Here is a 21,787-nt window from a genome sequence, read left to right on the forward strand (position 1 = left end):
TCACCCTTCATGTATTTATCCTGTTTTCATTCAGCAGCAGCACTGCAGTCAGTTCATCTTATTATTATACGTACTGTACATATTATACAGAATTAGCAACTAAGTAGAAGCACTAACTACTGTTGGCCACAGGAAGCTGTCTAGTGCAACCACACTCGTGTAATTATGGCCACTGAAAAGGTTTGGGGTTAAGTGCCTTGCTTAAGGCTTGTCCAAAGAGAGAGTTCTTTTTGACTACTAGACTACTTGATATATACATTTCTATGTGCAGGCCAGGGTCAGTTAGGCCTCTTCAGATAAATCCTTTGATGAATAAAGTTCTTAATAACACACTCAGGGGGTGTTATTAAAACCTTTCATCGGGAACACCCACTGGCTCAGTATTATTAGAGCCTCCCACGCTCCACTTCACTTCTCAGTGCTCATATACAGGATGAGTTCTCAAACATCCTCTGTGTGTGCGCACACACACGCGCGCGGGCGCGGTGTAGCAGTGACATGACGTGCTGTGTCTCTGTCTCTCTGAGATGGTGTTGTATTTCTCCCTGAGAATGCACAGTTCTGTGCTGTCTTCAAAAACACATATTTGTGTCTTCAGTCACCTCTAGCTTTTAGACTTTGACAGAAACGTAATCGGCTGGATAAATTAATGAGAAGTGCCTGTAACTCCCACACGTCTTTGAATGTTTATTATTAGTGCGATTGATGAGCTTGTAGATCTGCTATTTTTGAAAAATCATTGAAAGATTTTGCAAATCTTTGAAATATCGTGGAAAAGTTCATTTTCTTCCATAAAATAATTCAAAAAGTGAAACTTTCTTATATTCTAGTAGTTTTAGCACTGTGGGCAGGTGCCAAGTCCTGCCGGAAAAGGAAATCAGCAACTCAATAAAGCTTGTCAACATACGGAAGCACAAAGTGCTCTAAAATATCCTGATAGATGGCTGTGTTGACTCCAGAGGGAAGTTTTCACTGTCAGTAATGATTTTGGGTGCCATGTCATGTTATGGTATTGGTCCACTGTGTTTTATTAAGTCCAGAGTCAACACAGCCATTTATCAGGATATTTTAGAGCACTTTGTGCTTCCGTATGTTGACGAGCTTTATGGAGATGCTGATTTCCTTTTCCAAGCCGGACTTGGCACCTGCCCACAGTGCTTTTGCACCTGCCCACAGTGACCCCTAAGAGAATATATTCTATTGTCAAGAGAAAGGTGTGAGACACTAGACCTAACAATACAGATGAGCTTAAACATGGGCCTCCATAACGCCTCAGCAGTGCCACAGGCTGATCACCTCCATTCCACGCCCCATTGATGAAATCATTTGTTCAAAAGTAGCCCAGACCAAGTGTTGAGTGCATAAATTAACATACTTTTCAGATGCTCGACATTTCTGTATTATAAATCTTTTTTTGTGAGTGGTCTCATGTAATATTCGAATATCTTCATCAGCTGGATGCCATAATCATCAAGAATAAAACAAAAAAGGTTTTAAATATTTCACTTTATTCGCAATGAATCTAGAATATATGAAAGTTTCACTTTTTTAAGAAAATGAACTTTTCCACAATATTACATTTTCTTTAGAAGGGTCTGCATATACATATCTTTAAAGTGAACATTCTTTAACTCAAATATTTGCTTCTGGAGGTCCCTGGCACGAAACATTTTCGGATGGAAGGGGTCCGGTCCGCACCCCAAAATACATAAGTACAGTATCAATTTGGGGGTCCTTGACATGAAAAGGTTGTGAGAACCATTGTGCGATAGTCCTGTTGTTGTCTTCCACTCCTTGAGCCCGGTGGTGGCTCCAGTGTTGTCATGGTGCGTGTCTTATTTTTCCACGACGGTGTCTAGTTACACCCTGCTGGTTTTATCTGCACCGTGTCTGGAACAGAGCTGAGCCAACGTTTCCACTCTGCACCGTCACACTACAGTGATGGAAGAAGTACTCACATTGTGCACTTAAGTAAAAAGTAGAAATGCTCTGTTACAAGTGAAAGTACCAGTGTTGAAAATGTACTTGAGTAAAAGTACAAAAGTATTGCAATCAAAATATACTCAAGTACTAAAAGTAAAAGTGCTCATAATGCTCAATGTCCGATTTCCCTGCACGGAGGTTCAGTAAAACATTAGGCAACAAAGTCCTGGGGACTTGTTTCCATTGTGTCTAAAAATAATTGATCTACAAACTGACAATGTGTTAGTAAAATCACTATAAATAAAAAGGGACATTTTTTAATGTTTTTTAAATTATAGCTTGGAAGTGGTTAATGTTCGTCCGTGCATGTGGAAGAGATTCTCTTCCATCAAGCTGTGCTGAAAGCCACCATGCCCGCACCAGCTCTGGTCATGTGCCATTACTCAGTGCAAACTCCTAATCAAATTGAATCTAACCTCTACCGCTTAAAGGGTCATGAAAACTACTTAAAACAGATAAACAACCATGTAAGACAGTCCTGTCGGAAGAGGGAATGATAAGAATCAGCTGGTGTGGTGTTTGGTTGCAATGAAAACATCTCTGATATAAGCCGTCCACTCAAGGAAGGAAAAAAAGAGAAACGCCATACAGTTGAGCAGCATTTTGTTTTAAAACCAGACAATAGAAGAGATGTATTTCTGACCGTCCCCCTTCTCAGTGGGAGACCAGTTTAAATAGCACTCTTCAAAGCCCTGTCGGTGGTGTAGTGGTTAAGACCTCCACCTCCACACACATGTTGATAGAATAGAATAGTCCCCACTCCTTGGACTGTTTTTTTGTCACTGTATATTTGCACATACGTGAACTTTGTCCTCTGCTTTTACCCATCCTATAACAACCAGGAGCAGTGAGCGCCGTTCGGGGAGCAAATAGGGGTTCAGGGTCTTGCTCAGGGACACACATCGACACATTGCTGACCTGGCCTGGCATCGAACCTGCAAACTTGGCTTCCCAGGCGGGCTCACTAACCACCCAAATATGGCGTTGATGTAGCATCAAACTCCACCACAGCTTTCTCTATTGTAATCCTACGGTCTGTTTCTCCTACACTGTCTCCCTCTCAGCTCTCCTACGGTCTGTTTCTCCTACACCCTTGGTTCTCAAAGTGGGGTCCGGGGACCCTCAGGGGTCCTTGAGGGAGTTCCAGGGGGTCCCCAGCTAAATCATGGATAGTAAGGAACCAAATGGACCCTTATGGGTCTGTAACTCTGAGAGTGTACAAATGGAACCAAATGGACCCTAACAGGTCCATTTGGTTCCATTTGTACACTCTCAGAGTTACATTATCACTGATTTTAGGATATAAATTGGGGTCCCAGAGATAGAAATGTCATTAAATGGGGGTCCGTAGCCTAATGCATGTCAAAATGGTTGAGAATCACCGCTAGAGACGTAAAAATCTTCTCTTATGGGGGTCCCTGGCATATCCTTTTAAATGGGGGTCCGCGGGCTAATAAGTGTCAATTTGGGGGTCCTTGACATGAAAAACTTTGAGAACCACTGTCCTACACTGTATCCCTCTCAGCTTTCCTACTGTCTGTATGTCCTACGTTGACTGCCCCTCATCTTTCCTACTGTCTGTCTCTCCTGCACTCTCTCTCTCTCTCTCAACCTTCCTGAAGTCTGTCGATATAAAGATAGAAGCATAAAGGGTAGTTGAATGACCATGTTCCTTTCAGGAATTTACAGATATGAAATATAAGGTTAGTAGACAGACAGATGGATACACAGAAAGACAGATGCATACGCAGACATATTGACTGATACATAAAAGCCCTTACGGGTCAATTTTCATCCATTATTACCCTGTTTGGGTTAAATTACACTCGGGATGTTTCTGGGCATACAGACACATAAATGGACAGACAGACAGACAGACAGATAGATATACATGCAGATGGGAAAACAGGTAGGCAAGTAGGTAGACAGTCAAAAAAAGATAGATTAATTGAAAATAAAATAAAAAAGCTTAACCAATTAAACCCTATATTGTTGTGCAAGGTTCCCCAGGGTTACGTTCTTGGTCCCCTCCTTTTACCATTTATAGTCACCGAATGTTTGCCTATTATGACATGCCCAAAATAGGGTCGCTATGGTTTTTAAGTGGTTAACATAAATCTCTTCCTACAGTTTTCCAGTGCCATCCATTGAGTGCGTCTAGCAGGCAGTGTAAAGACCTCCATAAAGACAGAGGAACTAGTTAATGACAGCCTGTATAATGCCAACAGAGCCTCTGCTCCAAGAGCTATTTATAATCCTGTACTGTTGAGTGTTGCTGCGGAGCGCTCATACCAAAGACACCAATCATATTCAGCTCATCGTAGCACCAGAACAGATATTCCACTGTCCCCATGTGGATTTATTGTCATGTTTCAGCCTATTAAATATAATGTTGTAATGCTGCTGTTCCTTATTAACTCAGGCAGTGTGTCTGAGACTGTTGTCTCAGCTTGGCAGGGGGTTGTGTGTCCTTGTTGCTGCACTAGCGCCTCCTACTGGCTGGCCGCGGCAGAATCAGAATCAGCTTTATTGTCACATCACAGGTTTACAGAAGTAAAATAGTGGGTGAAATGCATTTTTGTCGTTTTTGTTATTTCCATAGAAAAAAGGAAAAAGGGGGGTAAGGGGGAACAGAGATCAATCAAAGAAAACAAACAAATTATCTATATATTTACACATAGTACCTGAGGTAAGATTAGGGGTGTCACGATTCACTTACTGTACCTCACGATTCGATTCAAAATCGTTTCCTAGGGTGCCGATTCGATTAAAATTGCGATTCTGCGATTAATTGATATTCGATTCGATTCTGCGATTTATTGCGATTTTCTACCCCAAATCACTTTGCTTTAATTATACTAGAACATTTTAAAACAATTCTGAACAATATAACCCACTTCAATGCAGCCAGATCATGTCAGTCAGTCTTTCTGACATTGATTTCAGACAAAGTGCCAGTGAAAAAGGTAATACCTTTTTCACTGGCACTTAGGTAAGAGTGACAGGCCTAGGTAAGATATAAAGGTGCATGAGCATAGCAGCAGATGTATATACTGTACGTGATACTATGGACGTCAGTTAAGGTCCGAGAAAGACACAAAAACCAACGGCACCTCTTCAACTGGGAGATCAATTGGGAGAGAATGTGTGAGCCTCTTTTCAAAGCCTTTTATTATGTTTTTTTTACCACATGTAAATGTGGAAATGTTCAAAAATGATCTCAAATAATTGCGATTAGACGATTATGTAATAATTGCGACGGGCCTAATAGTAAAATACACAGGTCTCATGAAAACCAATGGGTCTCTGTTCTTTGACAGTGAACCTCCTCACTGTCAGGTGTAAAGAAGCAGCTGGTGTCTCTGTGTGTATCAGAGAGAGCATGTGTTTGATGTCTACAAACTCCACAGACCAACAGTGCTCGCCAGCAGTGTTGCCATGTCCGCTTATTAAGCAACTTTGGGCTTGTTTTTCTGTAAATTTGCTTGTAAATATTGGTTGTTGGGGGTTGCATATTTTTGGGCTTGTTTCTTAATTAAGTATAGTTGCTTATTTGGGCTTGTTTCCTAGTGTTGTTTAAACCAACAACCATAAATGTCAAGGACCCCCAAATGAATATGTTTTTTATAAATATTTTGTGCCAGGGACCCCCCCCCCATACAAGATTTGTGTTGTTAAAATGTTTCAAAAAATATTCCAAATATTACTTTATTTTCGAGATTCTTTTGAAAATAGCAGATCTACAGGCTGTCGCAACGCATTGTGAGCTTGTAGATGTATGTAGCGCTTCAAGCGGGTAAAACTGGTCCCTTCTTTTGGCCTTGTTCTCGTAGACCTGGCCTCTTGTTTCTCGCAAAATCTGGCAACACTGGCAGGGACCACATACACATGGAGGGAATTGGCATCAACTAAATGACGCGGGGGGGGGGGGGGGGACAAAAAACCTAAACCCAACCACAAAGAAAATGTATTGTAATGTGTTTTGGACCAAAGTGCTCACTATGAAATGATATGATGTTTTTTATTAGTAAAAACATTTAACCACATGAAGTATAATAGTGTCCCTATTCTGGGGCGAACATTTGGCAAAAATAGTTCACAGTTGTGAGCTTGTAGATAATCTATTTTCGGGAAAGAGATTTGGTGTAATAGTGCAAAAATCTGGGTGTTATCAGATCGTTTTTGTCGCTCCCTCTAGTATTGTGGCTGTGGGTGTCACTCACTTTGGTGAGGTTAGTCAGGTATGAGGGTATTGAGGGCATTGAGGGCAGAACACCCCTTTGACTATCTTGAAAACCAATCCCAGCACGTGTTAGCTAGCGTGCCATCTGGTGCCCCGGTGGCTTGCTGTGTGGTGTCACCCCATTCACCACACAGTATTGCGACAGCATGGCTGGCCATAGTGCTGCCAAACACACACAGATGGCGTTGGGTAATGGATGAGCCATTTTTCCTACAGAAAAATGTGTCACTTGGCCACGCTCGTATATAATATTTTTGTTCTATCTTCCTCCCATGTGTGTATATGACACTGTGAAATTCCTCTGTGTTAATTTAACCCTGAGAGTGTACAAATGGATGAATTACCACTGGGGATTTTACTGTGTACGTGTCACTTGCAGCCAGGGAGAAGTGGTAATATCATGCAACAAAAATGTGGATTTGATCGGGTTTTTTTATTCAATTGGTTGCATCATTATTTGGAGTGGAAAATTTTACAAAAGGCAGGGAAGAGCTGTGAAGTGAGCGAAAACTTTTGTGTACAGTTATTAATGTTTGCTGTTGTTGTTTAAGTAATAGGCCTATATGTAGTAATATGTTGAAAAGCAATACATGGTTCTCTATATAGAAATTGACACTGAGTAAGTCGGTAGTTGCTAGGAAATAAGATACAATCAATTAGAAAAATGTAACATCTTATTTCCTGATGTTTACTTTTCAGTTTTGAGAAGTACTACCTGATGTGTGCCCTCACCCACAACGACAAAAACCTGTTTAAACCAGTCCAGTCCAAGAAAGTAGGAACCTACAAGAACTTCTTCTACCACGTCAAATGGGATGAACTGTAAGTTACCTCTCTGCTCCTCTCCTGCTCTGGATGACTCCTATCTTCTCCTCTTCACCTCCTCTTCTCTTCTTCCCCCCTCTCATTTTCTGCTCCTCTTCCTCTTCTTTCATCTCGACTGCTCTCCCTTCCCCTTCTCCTCTCCTCTCCTTTCCTCCCTGTCTCCCGCACATCAAGACAGTAGAGTTCTCTCATAAACAAATAATCAAGCAATTAACACATCCAAGAGTAGCCTAAACGTCGGCCCAGTGCCGCATTACATCTCCAACATTCTGCCACAATCTTAGCTCCATGTCTTCTTCCTTCTCTCTCTGTCTCAGAATCAACTTCCCCATCGCGGTGGCTCTACTGCCTCTAGAGTCGGTCCTGAGTCTGTCTCTGTATGGGGTGTTGAACCAGAACACCAGTGGCTCTCCGGACTCCAATAAGCAGAGGAAAGGCCCTGAGCTTCTGGGGAAAGTCTCTATGCCCCTGTTTGACTTCAGACGGTGAGAGCGAAGTTTAAACATTGCCTGTTGTTTGTATTGAGTGAATGTTTTTGCAAGTATCCATGATGTGAGTATACAATATGTATATACCAGTGGTAACCAACCGGTCGATCACGATCGACATGTTAATCTTCAAAGCCATCACAGTTGATCACTAACAGGTTTGTGTAATGGGAGAGGAGGCGACGGACGTAGCCACCCGTGCCCGTTCATTTCAATGAAAGTTGCAGGCGCCGTGGCTGTCTGCCTTCCTGAAACTGAGCCAATTGGATCTCAGTAAAAATGTGTATTAGTCCAAAGACGGAGGGGCCGCTCGTATACTAAGAATATACCCCCTCAAATTACTGAAGGTGGTTGACATGGGCACATAGCCTGTTGTCCTTATGTTCATCTTATAGCCTACTAATGCGTGTTATTGATGTGTTAATAAAGTGTGAGTGTGTTTCATTATAATTCTCTCCCATCTGTGTGTATGTGTGTGCGTGTGCGTGCGTGTCTCAGGGTTCTGTCCAGAGGCACCAAGTTGCTGTGTTTGTGGACATCTCCCCAGGGGACAGCAGCTGCAGCAGGCCCCACAGGGGGGCGCCGGAGAGCCCTGGCTGAGAGAATCGTGTTACAGGTCAGTACTGGTTATACTAAACCATTAAGACCTGAGGCCGATTCTACAAATGCCTTCTAAATCAGTAGTTCTCACACTTTCAAGATTTTTCTAAAACAAATCTAAAATAGCAGATGTACGAGCTGATTATACAATAGAAATGATTGTATGTATGTGTTCAGGTGGACTTCCCCAGCCCCACAATGGATGTGCTTTATGTGGAGCCCGCCCCGCCCGCGGCGCCTAGCCCAGAGCCCCCCACAGACCTGGAGGTTCTGGACCCAGACCTCCGACGCAAGCTGGAAAAGATCTGCAGCCGAGCCTCTAACTTCGGGTAGGAGACAGTCAGATAATCTGAAGGATTTACACTGGAGGCCAATGTTGCTCCATGCGGGAGATGAGTGTAAGAAGAAGACAAACTGAAGGAGATGAAGAGATCTAGAAGCTCACAACGTGTCGCACCGCGACACGTTGTGAGCTTGTAGATCTGCTATTTTCTTAGAAGTTTATCTCGGGCTTAAGAAGACAAGTATAGAGCAATCTTTGACTGGGGACCAATTCCACGTTAAGTGCTATTACTACTATAGTACTATTATAATTATTAATCATATTAATCATCATAATTGCATTTGTATCCCCTATCATAAATTGGTTGATTGATTTACATTGTGTCAAGAGAGTAAAGAAAATTGTTGACAAATGAGTACAAGGAGCCTCTTCACAGCTTTTCATCAGCTTACATGCTCAAACTACCAATGAAATAAAGCTACATGGGACCTTACATACTTAAAGCAAATACAAGCTCAGCCAGAGAGTCAGTAAACAGGAGCATATTGTGTGTGATGTCAGCTTACATGCTCAATACACTTACGCAAATGTAATGCTGCACTGTGACTGCATTAGCAGCATTTGTCAGCTGTTTAACGTTTTCCAGTGCCGACCTGACAATTCTTTGACAAATAAGTGCATTTTGAAGAGTGTGACGTTTAAAATGCTCGCGCAATGATGTTCGGCTATAAGTAACGCAACATGTTCCACCTGACACGTCGACTTTGAATCGACTGTGACAATTGACCTTCTAGGGTGTGACGTACGACTTCAAACCACAAACCCTTTATGCGGCTGGATGAGAAAATTAGGGTGACACCAGGAAGTAAATACGTAATTTAATTGCACTTAACTGGGAGTCTAGCAGAGAATGAGAGAATTCTGTCAAACACATCCTACTTACATTTATGTAATTGCACGAGTGGAAATAAAAGCCACCAGGACAGCCCTGTGTGTGTGTGTGTGTGTGTGTGTGTGTGTGTGTGTGTGTGTGTGTGTGTGTGTGTGTGTGTGTGTGTGTGTGTGTGTGTGTGTGTGTGTGTGTGTGTGTGTGTGTGTGTGTGTGTGTGTGTGTGTGTGTGTGTGTGTGTGTGTGTGTGTGTGTGTGTGTGTGCGCGCGCGTGCGAGCGAGCGAGCGAGCGAGCGAGCGAGCGAGCGAGCGATCCATCCCAGCTGTCTGCCATCTAAATGCCCTCTTATCCCTGCTGCCAGCCAGCACTCTGTCTCTCTGCCAGCCTCCTAAACACACAGAGCTCCATTCAATGGATATGATTGGATTCGCCCACTTTTCGAACACACTGAGTGTGTGAGGAGAACTTGTAGCTGACTGGATAGTGCACCGAACACATAGTCGTAATCGCAACCACCCCAGTTTGATTTTGCCTGGAGACCTGTATTGCGTGTCTATCTCTGCGAAAGACAAATACACGGCACATTCAGCCTGTCCCGATAAAGGCTTGAAAAGATAGTGATTCTGAAGTGAACCCGCCTTTACAAGGCTGTTTTAGGCTTCTTTTGGATTGGCCTTGTTTGCATGTGGTATTAAGATGTGTCTTGAGTAAACAGATTGTGATTTGAGTGTGTCTACCCACATAAATATCAAAGTGTAAATACGGTGAAAATGCATTATAGACTGATTTAAATATGATTGCTCAACTTGAGGAATCGTATTTCTATACACATTTAATTGAGTATTCTGTGCTTTTATACTTGGATCTTTAAGTGGTTAGATACTGTACAATCAGATGCCTGTCTCATTTCACAACACACATTTTAATGCTATAATAAAAGAAAAAACCTGTTAAGCTAGATGCTACCTCTCAACAGCTCAGCAACAATCAGCATAATTATTTCCTATCTTTGTGTGTTAATGTTCTGCTTATCACTGTCAATTTAAGTGAGCCTTGTGGAATGGACAGGTGATGGAATGAACAGTTTCACATCCAGTTGAGTTTCATTACCCTAGCTCAACTCAGATCTCTATCACTCCTCCTTCTCTGCCTTCACTTGTCTCTCTCCCCGTCTCTCTCAACTGTACCTTCCTTGGTTCTGTTTTCACTCTTTATCAATCTGCCTAACTTTCTGCCCCCCCCCCCTCCTCTTTCTGTCTGTCTGTCTGTCTCTCTCTCTCTCAGGTTGAAGCGAACAGAGCAACAGTTATTATGGGACCACAGACTCCACTGTCTTAGGGACCACCAGGCCAGCCTCCCCAAGGTTCTGGCCAGTGCTCCCAGCTGGGACTGGGCTAGCATTGCCCACATCCACTCCCTGGTCCACCACTGGCCTCCGCTGGCTCCTGTCACGGCCCTGGAGCTCCTAGATTCCAAGTACGCACTGCAGCATGACAGGTTTTCTCTCATTACACAGGAGACACATCCAGTCGATTGTACATCGTGACTATGAGTGTGCGGCCTTTTCTTCACTTTTATAGCTGTAATATATAACAAGTTTACTGTAACGTTGGCGTACAATAGAGGGTTGGGGAGAGAGAAGCCCACAAGGTAATTTCTCCCAGTGTCATTTATTTGCATCTTAGCATAATGACTACTACTGGAAATTATAGCTTGTTTGCTAAGTTAACATCTGGCCACCAAGGCTTTTTTAATTTGGTATCCATGAAACAATGGGGTAGTTTTAAGGGTTGGAACAATTACACTTTTTATTGTTGTAATTTAGAAAACAATAAAAGTTGGTGGTTTTACCCACTTAGGCCCTATTTTATATTTTGACTATTCAAAAATAGCAGATCTTTTAACGTGTCGGGATACAACTCTTTATGAGCTTTTAGTTTATTTTATTTTGCTAGAATCTATTATGCTAGAATGGACAATTCAATTTGGAGAAAATGCTTTAGTTCTTCCAATAATGTTATAGAAACTAATTCCCCCAAATTATGTCTGATATTAGTCAATGGAGGCGTACATTGGTTTATGACAACATGCGACTATACATTGTTTGTTGAATTGCCATTAAAGGAAGTTCAGAGCGGTAACATTAAGGATGTGAACTTTTGGTCTATAAACACTTCATCATATTACCAAACTATAGATGTTTATGTTCCCTAATTTAGCTTCCTGTCATGAGAACTTCCTGTTACATAAGTCCCTAAATTTGGATGGGATCAGACGTCTGACATCAGACGTTATGGCTAAAAATTATATGTACGTTTGTGTTGCCCAATATTTGGCATGAATTGAGGAACAAAAGTATTTTATTGTGCTCTGTTCATCAATATCTCGTTTTCAACCACAAATGTTCCAAATAAATGAAATCAATGTTTTTATATGACCTAATTCTAGAATTGGTCTTAAAACTAATATCACTATCACACTATTGCACAATTATTAAACCTACAGTGTTGAGGAGTTAGCCTCAGTAATCTAAAAGGACTGTATATTTCTAGGTGCTGGCGGATATATGACCGCTGTGGAGTGTTCCACAGGCCCGGGGAATTCCCTTAATCACCTAAGTAGTTATGATGAATGGGCCTAGTTTCTAAGTATATTATGAGTATTTATGACTCTTTCTATTGTTATGGATTATTGCTATTTATCACTATGGAAGCCGCCGAACTGCCCGACTGGCTTCTCAACTGATGACCGTAGTATTATGGGTAGGATATGATGCCATGCTGTCGTAAGACTACGTCACGCTGGCGTTGTGTCCATATACGGACGCAGTGCCGGATATCGCTAACGTCCTTCGTAACATACAGTATATACATACTGTACATGTAGAGTAGACAGGCGTGACTGATCTTCCTTTAAAAACTGACAAACGAGTTGTTTTGATTTCATACCATGCATTTCACCTAACTGTGTGTGTGTGTGTGTGTGTGTGTGTGTGTGTGTGTGTGTGTGTGTGTGTGTGTGTGTGTGTGTGTGTGTGTGTGTGTGTGTGTAGGTTTGCAGACACAGAGGTGAGGAGTATTGCTGTCAGTTGGATAGAGTCCAGTACAGATGATGAACTAGCAGATTACCTGCCTCAGCTAGTACAGGTATACACACACACACACACACACACACACACACACACACACACACACACACACACACACACACTCTCTCTCCTCTCTAGCTCGATCTCTGTCATTTGTTCTCTCGCTTGCTTATACCAGTGGCTCTCAACCTTTTCAGGCCATTACCCCCCAAAATAATCACTTTTGAACTGGGGGACCCCCCACCCTGACAAGCACTAGGAATGTACTTGTTAAATATTGTGAAAATAGACGATTGGCTATTTATTTATTTTTGCCTCTTTCTTATATTATTTGACAATCTGGCCAATGTTTGACCAGTTTTTATAGTATAGTTTGTTGATTACTTTTGATGCAGTCAGTAATGCATCAAAAGTTTTCTTTTTTTCTCATGTATTTAAAGGGTCTTAAAAGTCCTTAAATTGTCACTACACTGTCATCTGGGGGGCCCCCCCAAAAATCATGTAGGGACCCTCCTGGGGGTGCCGACCCACAGGTTGAAAACCACTGGCTTGTACTACAGTAAATCTCTGGCTCATAGTTTTTGTCTCTCTCCCATGCCCCCTATCTCTTTCTCTCCCCCCTCTTCTCTCTCTGTCTGTCTCTGTCTCTGTCTCTGTCTCTGTCTCTGTCTCTGTCTCTGTCTCTGTCTCTCTGTCTCTGTGCAAGGCGTTGAAGTTTGAAGTTCATCTCCGGAGTTCTCTGGTAATCTTCCTGCTGTCCAGAGCTCAGGGAAACATCAACATTGCCCACTACCTCTACTGGTAAGAGACCAATTAACCAGCACCAAGGCATTACGCATTCTCCTCTCTGTTCTGTACAGATGTGGAATTGGCAGTACTGTCGGAAACTTCGCTCTAAAAACTGGGGCTTGTTTGTTGACGCTGGGTCGTCCTGATTAACATCACATACTTTGAGGATGAGTTTGATTTAGGGCTGAGACACACCGCACACAAGTGCATCACGGAACGTGTTGTGTTTTTTCCCTTTCAGTGTCCATGTGAACAGGTCAGACTCGCCACACTGCTCATGTCCCAATCTAATGTAGAGTTTTGGCGTGACAGTTTATTTTTACCACGGGCCGGTCGTGGGAAAATATCTAAATAATATTAGCACTATTTACATAACTGGTTCCTTTTCACTATTATTTCAATTACTAACTAATTTATATCCTAGTTACTTTGTAGCAAAAAAAATAAATCTTAACTCATTCCCTGCCTAGAACGACTAAAATGACTTCTGTCCTATAAGCCATGCCTGCCTAGAACGACTAAAACGACTTTTTATTTATTTATTTATTTTTTACATTTTTTTTTTTATTTGACCCAAAGACCAAGGAGATATGATTTTTCGAAGATCTAGACTCCCATCCACTTCCTTGTTAACTTTAAACTTAAAAATTCTGTATCTCGGCTCCTGAGTACTATTTTTTTTCAATGAAAAATCTTGGCAGTGGGCAAACGCGGCCAGAAATAATTCAGGCAGTGAATGAGTTAATTAACTTGGTTTCAGAAAATATGAATCAGGTTGATGTATTGGCAGCGCAGACCGTATGGAGGTACTGTTCCAGACGGAATAGAGAACCAAAATGCACACAAAGAGTGAATTACTTGAATGTCCCCGGGGGGTCTTTGTCCTCTCTCACAGGCTGTTGAAGGACGCAGTGCAGGACGCGGCCTGGGGGAGGCGCTATGAGCAGGTCCTTGGGGCATTGTTGTGTCTGTGTGGAGCAGGGCTGAGGATGGAGCTGGACAAACAGACGCGCCTCGTCACCCTGCTGGGGGCCGTGGCTGAGAGAGTGAGACAGGCTGGAGGGTCCACAAGACAGGTGTGTGTGTGTGTGTGTGTCAGAAACAGAATCAACTTTATTGTCACATCACAGGTGTAACATTTTCAGTGGGTGAAATTTTGTTTTTGTACAAGCTCCATCGTTATTGTTATTTCCATTAGAGAAAGGGAAATAGAAGAAGGGGGGGGGGGGCAAGGGATAAGAGAGATCAATAAAAAACAAACAAATTATCGTCATATTTACACATGGTACCGGATATCTATCCGGTGCTGTAAGTACCTGAGGTAAGACATAAGGTGCGTGAGGCTGGCATAGCAGCAGATATACTGGTCTGTTTTGGGGAAAGACAGCAGATTTGGGATGTATTCCATTAGTACTTTTATGAAGTGACCAAAAGTTGTGGGGGAGAAATGGAACTGATGTCATGGAGTGACATAGCAACACAGTAAAAAGCTGTGTGTGTGTGTGTGTGTGTGTGTGTAATCTAAGTATTTATGTGTATCCGTTTGTGTTGTGCAGGTGGCTCTCCAGGAGGGTTTAGAGAACATTCAGAACTTCTTCCAGAGGGGCAGCTGTCGTCTCCCCCTCAGTCCCAGTCTGGTGGCCAAAGAACTGAACATTAAGGTACCCGTCTCCCTCTCAGCTCTCCTGCTGTCCAGTCTCCCCTACACGGTCTCCCTCTCAGCTCTCCACCTGTCTCTCTCCTACACTGTTTGCCTTTCAGATGTCTTACTGTCTGTCTCTCCTACACTGTCTCCATCTTGGCTCTCCTACTGCCTGTCTCTGCTACACTGTCTCCCTCTCAGCTTTGATGCTGTCTGTCTCTCCTACATTGTCCCCCTCTCAAAGTTCCTACTGTCTTTTTCTCCTACACTAATCTCGTGTAGCCAGATGATCAGAACTCTCTGCCCACAGATACATCTGGTGCCATCTAAATTGGGCTAAAACAATTCAGAAATGTAACAAATAACAGCATTGCAGAACCAGTGCAAAGACTTTAGGGTGGTACGTCATATTGGGACAATATCAGGATTGTTTTTCAAGGCAGTGGACAAGCCCCTACATTGAATTTAGATTTTCCCATACATATCATCTGGCTACGCATGACTACTCCTATACACTCCCTCTCACCTCTTCTACAGTGTCTGTCTAATCTAGAGCAGTGGTTCTCAAACCGTACAGGCCACGACCCCTCAAAATAATCATATTCGAACTGGGGACCCCCCACCCTGACAAGCTCTTGGAATTGAGTAGCGAGGTGTTGTGAGCATGTACTGTAGATCTGCTACAGGCGTCATCAACATGTCCGTACACGGACAAACATGTCCGTGGCAAGACCTGTCCATGTCCGTGGCACATTTCTTCTTTTGAAAAAAAGAAATCTAGATATAGCCTATTTCTTCATTATAATGGAGAAACATATAAAAATATGTTTGAATAACTTTGGTGACTCGTGAAGTAACATGCTCATTACATGAGTTGCAGGATATTTTTAGTAGGCCTATTGCACATGGTACCTGTACACACAATTGCATCAGATGAAGACAACAAGACAGCTAAAGGAAATGATTTCTAATAGCTGCCTCAATTCTGTGAAAATGGCAAAATGTGCTTTAAAAAAGGTAATATTACCAGAATCACATAGGCCTAGCCCTAAATATATAATAATGGACTCCTGATGTGCCATATTGTCTACTCTATTCCACAGCGCTACACATTTTAAAACAAGCCACTTAGTCCAGGGGCCAGCACTGATATTCAACACAAATTGGTACCACCTAAGGTGACCGTAAAGTTTTTGTATTTTTGTCTTCCTACATGTCTCTAGTTTATATTTTGGTATGATAACCCTTCCAATCTTGTAGCTTAATGGCAGTTATCACTACCTACCGGCTAATGTATCCGGTAGGAGACACAAAGTAGAATCTTTGTGTCTCCTACCCCGGGCATCAAATTATTGCGACAAAAAACAAAATATATCCATGTATTCAAGGCTTCATGGGGTGTGCAATTGATAGAAAATAAATATTTTTTTGGGTGAACTCCTCCTTTAAGTTTTTCAGGGGGACTCTCTACCCATTCAGCTATGACCACCCCAGACCGAAGGAGGGTCAACTTTTACAAGCTTATGGAAAGCAGTCTTTTTGCAAACACCAAAAATCTGAGAAGTTATCAATTGCACACCCCATGAAGCCTTGAATACATGGATATATTTTGTTTTTTGTCGCAATAATTTGATGCCCGGGGTAGGAGACACTAAGATTCTACTTTGTGTCTCCTACCGGATACATTAGCCGGTAGGTAGTGATAACTGCCATTAAGCTACAAGATTGGAAGGGTTATCATACCAAAATATAAACTAGAGACATGTAGGAAGACAAAAATACAAAAACTTTACGGTCACCTTAGGTGGTACCAAAATATGTCTTGGCCCCTGGACTAACTTATCAAATAAATAAATAACATATTATTTGGGGGGGAAAGCCGATCTACAAGCTGGATTATTTATATCCAAATCAATCAATCAATCAATCAATCACAACAAATCACAGCATGTTGTGAGCTTGTAGATCAGTAATTTCATTATCTTTTTAGCCTATAATGACATGCCCAAAATTAGGATGTCAGGGTTAAAGTGGTAGCTATACTTTCGAAAACCTGGAGACTGGGAAGTGTACCACTGTATACTGGCAGGTGGCAGTCCTGAGACAGGCATTAAATGTGGCATGGTCCAAGTATATTCCATGTTTGGGATTTCAATAATTGACAACTATAATAACATTCCACAATCATAATCCATGGAAACCCTCATCCACAGCCTAGGACCTCCTCCAACCTAAAAGTTAGCTCACGTAATAGATATTTGTCTGGAATCTCTGCGTGGAACCTGCATTTCCGAAGGGCAAATTCCAAAAATGCCTCTGGTGATAAACCCGCCCCATATTTGCATACTGGGCCCTGTTTGGTCCCTCACAACTTAGACTTAGAGGCAGAGAAATACTATCTCTATTGAGAGGGGCCAGAGCAGACCTAATCTGCCGAGGATTTTTTTTTTTTATGCAATGGCAGATTCATCTGGAACCAGGCTAGAACTTGATCTCCTTCTGTCCTCAAGTAACACTGTCTTTTGAAAAGCCAGCAATCTCTATATTAGCCATATGATGTATAATGCGCACCCACTCACCTTTGCAGCTAAGTGGCCCTTTTGAGGTTGAAGCACTGTCTGTACTGATGAGACTCAATTATTATTATCCAAAATAATTAGGATTTAATCTGTTGGTGGTTAAGTGGCTCTGTAGTTAATGCAGACATACAGTTGTTTTAAAATGTGCAGCACATTGGAATAGACCCCATGACACATTAGGAGTCCATTAGTATACATTTAGGGCTAGGCCAATGTGTTTTTGGTAAAATTAGTATTTTGCATGTCCGTGGCAAAAATGAAATATTAATGAAAATGTCCATCACAAGATGCCATGGTGATGACCCCTGATTGGCTATTAAAAAAAATGTTGCTTGTAATATTTGACAATTTGGCCAATGTTTGACCATTTTTATAGAATAGTTTGTTGATTGCTTTTGACGCAGTAAGGGTGTATGTTGGTTTGTTTACTGTTGAGTGAGAAAACAATGTTGCATATTAAGCAAATCATCTAGGGACCTCCCGGGGAAGTGGCCCCCCTGGGGGTCCCGACCCAATATCAAATGTATTGTGTTACTGCTGCTCTAATGTTGACATATGTGTGTGTGCAGGCCTGTTCCTTCTTCAACTCCAATGCAGTGCCTCTGAAACTGGCTCTAGTCAACGCTGACCCACTGGGTGAAGAAATTAATGTCATGTTCAAGGTACACAGGCATACATACCACATACATACATACATGCATATACATACATAGAACATTGCACCCCCTGATGGTCAGAGTGTGAAATGACAGATAATATCAAATTGGCATGCAAAAAATGTGTGTGTGTGTGTGTGTGTGTGTGTGTGTGTGTGTGTGTGTGTGTGTGTGTGTGTGTGTGTGTGTGTGTGTGTGTGTGTGTGTGTGTGTGTGTGTGTGTGTGTGTGTGTGTGTGTGTGTGTGTGTGTGTGTGTGTGTGTGTGTGTGCGCGCGCGCGCATACACGTGCGCAGGTGGGAGAGGACCTTAGACAGGACATGTTGGCTCTTCAGATGATCCGAATCATGGACCGCATCTGGCTGCAAGAGGGACTCGATCTCCGTATAGTGAACTTCAAATGTATCAATACTGGCAAAGACAAAGGTAACATGCACATACACACATGCAGTATACAGTATATGTCAATTCAAATGTATCAATATCAATCAAAATATGAAAAATAACAAAAATGTGTGTTTGTGTACGCGCGTGCTAAAATGTGTGTGTGTGTGTGTGTGTGTGTGTGTGTGTAGGCATGATAGAGTTGGTTCCATCATCGGACACATTAAGGAAGATCCAGGTTGAATATGGAGTCACAGGTTCTTTCAAAGACAAACCGCTGGCTGAGTGGCTCCGCAAATATAACCCCGCTGAGGATGAATATGACAAGGTATTATCACACAGCGCTGCTGACAACAAAACAATTTATCGAATTTAAACAAACTATCTTTCAGACAGTGTTTAACTAAATTAACAGAAATCATCTCTATCTCTCGTACCTACCTCCCCTTTTAGTCACTGAATTCAGTGGATAAAAGGGGAAATCCGAACATGTACTGTATATACAGTACACATGACAACGTGGACCATTTATCTACAAATACCGTGATATATTTTGTCATACTGTACCATGCTCTGCACAGAGCAAACATACGCACACGCATACCGTTTCTGTCGGTAAACTGTCCAAAACTGCTACTTTTCAGAATTCTAATTCAAAAGTAGCAGATCTAAAAGCTCAAGCTTTCGAGCTTGCAGATCTGCTACTTTTGATGCTTTTGTGTGACGCTTCAGTATGATCAAGTAGGCCTTCATTTACGAAAAAACAACACGCCTGACGGCGACGATATGTATGTGTGTACACTCATTCATGCTGCACACAGACAAACACACCCACAACTATACAAACTGCTCAGCCGAGCACAGACCACAGACCTTAGACAGGTCTTCCAGCAGGGCCCATGATAAACCTGTTCTTTAAGTATTGTGATGATAAGGTCATCTGTTCAGAAATTATGTGCATTTTATGATGTCAAGCAACAAACACTCACGGCCCTTTAAAACTTTTTTCATAACTGCTCGTGATATCCTGCGTGACAGTTAACCAGACAGACAGACTTTGGGAACATTATCTTCTTGGCTGAGGTGATAAACTCAGTACCGCTGGTATTGAGTTTTTGTCGCTTCATAAACGTAGCTGACACTTTGGAATCAGACTGGCATTTGCACTGTGAAATATTTCTCTGTCATTTAATTTTATGTTCCTTGTAAGAACAGATAAGCATTTTCCTCTTCCAACACTTTTGTTGTTTTTAAACCCCAGAGGTTCTTTAATGTTACAACCATATGACCTTTAACACCTTTTAAATGTGAGACCCTTACTCCCTACTTCCAAACACTGACCCTGGAAATCCACTGAAACACTGCCAACCCTACATACACGCGCGTGCGCACTCACTCACTCACTCACTCACTCACTCACTCACTCACTCACTAAAATGTGTTCTTTGGAGTTACACAATTAGTTTTTAGTTAGAGTATTGATTATCTTGCACTGTGTGTTTGTTTGATACACTGAAAGGACATGGTAGAAAATGTTCTTCTGAGATTACTTAAGTATTGCAGTATGCAGGCCCTGTTGTCTATAAAGAACCTTGTAACTTGAACATCGACTAGAAGACCTAAAATCCAGCCAACAGTGAAAATACACATTTCAACGACTTTCACATATTACTGTCGCTGGCGCTGGCCTCCACTCAAACTGCAGGATCACGTCCAGATTTGTCCAGATACCAGTCATAAAAATCAAATGTGCTTGATAATCAATTGGAATGTGACTGATTTGATTCCTAAACCCCCACACATCTTCAAAGCCACATCAGGCTTTAACAGCCTAAGAGGGTTTCTTTCAGAATATTCACAATTTCATTATTTTCTGCTTTGTCTCTCCCCCCCCCCCCCCCCCCACCTCTCTCTCTCTCTCTCCCACTCTCTCTCTCTGTGTATGTCCAGGCATCGGAGAACTTCATCTATTCATGTGCGGGGTGTTGCGTGGCGACCTACGTATTGGGTATATGTGATCGCCATAACGACAACATCATGCTGCGCTCTACGGGTCACATGTTCCACATTGACTTTGGCAAGTTCCTGGGCCATGCGCAGATGTTTGGCAGCTTCAAAAGGTACAGAGTGTGTCTGATGAGTTTTCATTTCTTTATCACATACTCATAGCCTTATTTATTCATAAGGACAACGTGAAAATGAGCATGTGACATGTAACATGAGTCTATTAGTTAAATACATTTTTTTTTAAATGCTATTTTCTCATTGTCTTTGTGAATAAATGAGGATATGGGTATGTGATAAACAAGGTATTAACCTGCACTCATCATACAGTATTTTTCGTTAGATGCCTATTCTTAGTCTTAACACCTTTGGATGCAAATCCTACTCTCATCTTCAAATAGGTTTAAATCCAGCACCCCGGTGTGCTATATCATTTCCTCTCTGCCTGCCTTGTCTTTCATAACATTCCTTGTTGTGTTGTCCAGCAAAGCAACCATTCTTTAAGGCTAATTTATTTTAAACGGTGTCTCTGCCAGGGACCGCGCTCCGTTCGTCCTGACCTCTGACATGGCCTATGTGATCAACGGGGGAGAGAGACCTACCAGTAGATTCCAGCTGTTCGTAGATCTCTGCTGTCAGGCCTACAACCTGATCCGCAAACACTCTGGACTGTTCCTCAACCTCCTAGCACTGGTGAGACACGCACGCACACACACACCTGATCCATCATCACCAGACAGTTAGTCACAGAAAGGCAGACACAGTCAAAACACAAACCAAAACATGCAGAGACACAGACACAACAAGCATATAAAAATCCAACAATATAAGTAAAAGTACAAAAATTGGTATCAGAATATACTTAAAGTACCAAAAGTAAATGGACTCATTATGCAGAATGTCCCATTTCAAGTTTTCAAAATGTATAAAAATCTTTTGAAAATAGCAGATCTACAAGCTCTGCTATTTTCAAATAGCCAAAGTTTAAATAGGGCTGAAGTGGTTAATGTATGTTTTCTAATAATAATCAGAATCTAGTTTCCAAATAATTCTAATGAAAAAAAGTACAATATTTGTCTCTGAGATGTAGTGGAGTAGAAGTAAAAGTATAGAGAATTGGAAATACTCTGGTGAAGTAAAAGTACCTCAAAATTGTACTAAAGTACAGTACTTGAGTACACGTACTTAGTTACTTTCCACCACTGATAACGAACACGTGTTCCTCTGCATGCATTATGTCCTCCCGGTGAAACCTCTCACTTAAGTGAGAAGAAGCAGCTGGCGTCTTCATGTGTAACGTATCTTTTTTTTGACCAACATGACCAACTGTAGTG

The 21,787-nt window shown here is 41.9% G+C and overlaps 1 protein-coding gene across 1 annotated transcript in view; it reads left to right on the plus strand.

The window, feature by feature from the left end:
* Positions 1-21,787, plus strand: part of pik3c2a (phosphatidylinositol-4-phosphate 3-kinase, catalytic subunit type 2 alpha) — an 88,688-nt gene that overhangs the window by 57,791 nt on the left and 9,110 nt on the right. Inside the window, exons 12-25 of the mRNA XM_084060958.1 lie at positions 6,926-7,048; positions 7,369-7,536; positions 8,038-8,155; positions 8,317-8,468; positions 10,597-10,788; positions 12,365-12,458; positions 13,107-13,201; positions 14,085-14,265; positions 14,746-14,850; positions 17,980-18,072; positions 18,362-18,491; positions 18,641-18,777; positions 20,400-20,569; positions 20,990-21,146. Of these exons, the coding sequence (XP_083917084.1) occupies positions 6,926-7,048; positions 7,369-7,536; positions 8,038-8,155; positions 8,317-8,468; positions 10,597-10,788; positions 12,365-12,458; positions 13,107-13,201; positions 14,085-14,265; positions 14,746-14,850; positions 17,980-18,072; positions 18,362-18,491; positions 18,641-18,777; positions 20,400-20,569; positions 20,990-21,146 (1,915 nt within the window). The remainder of the gene's footprint in view (positions 1-6,925; positions 7,049-7,368; positions 7,537-8,037; positions 8,156-8,316; positions 8,469-10,596; positions 10,789-12,364; positions 12,459-13,106; positions 13,202-14,084; positions 14,266-14,745; positions 14,851-17,979; positions 18,073-18,361; positions 18,492-18,640; positions 18,778-20,399; positions 20,570-20,989; positions 21,147-21,787) is intronic.

This window comes from Gymnoscopelus microlampas (assembly GCF_963454915.1).
Source record: "Gymnoscopelus microlampas genome assembly, chromosome: 6".
NCBI lineage: Eukaryota > Metazoa > Chordata > Actinopteri > Myctophiformes > Myctophidae > Gymnoscopelus > Gymnoscopelus microlampas.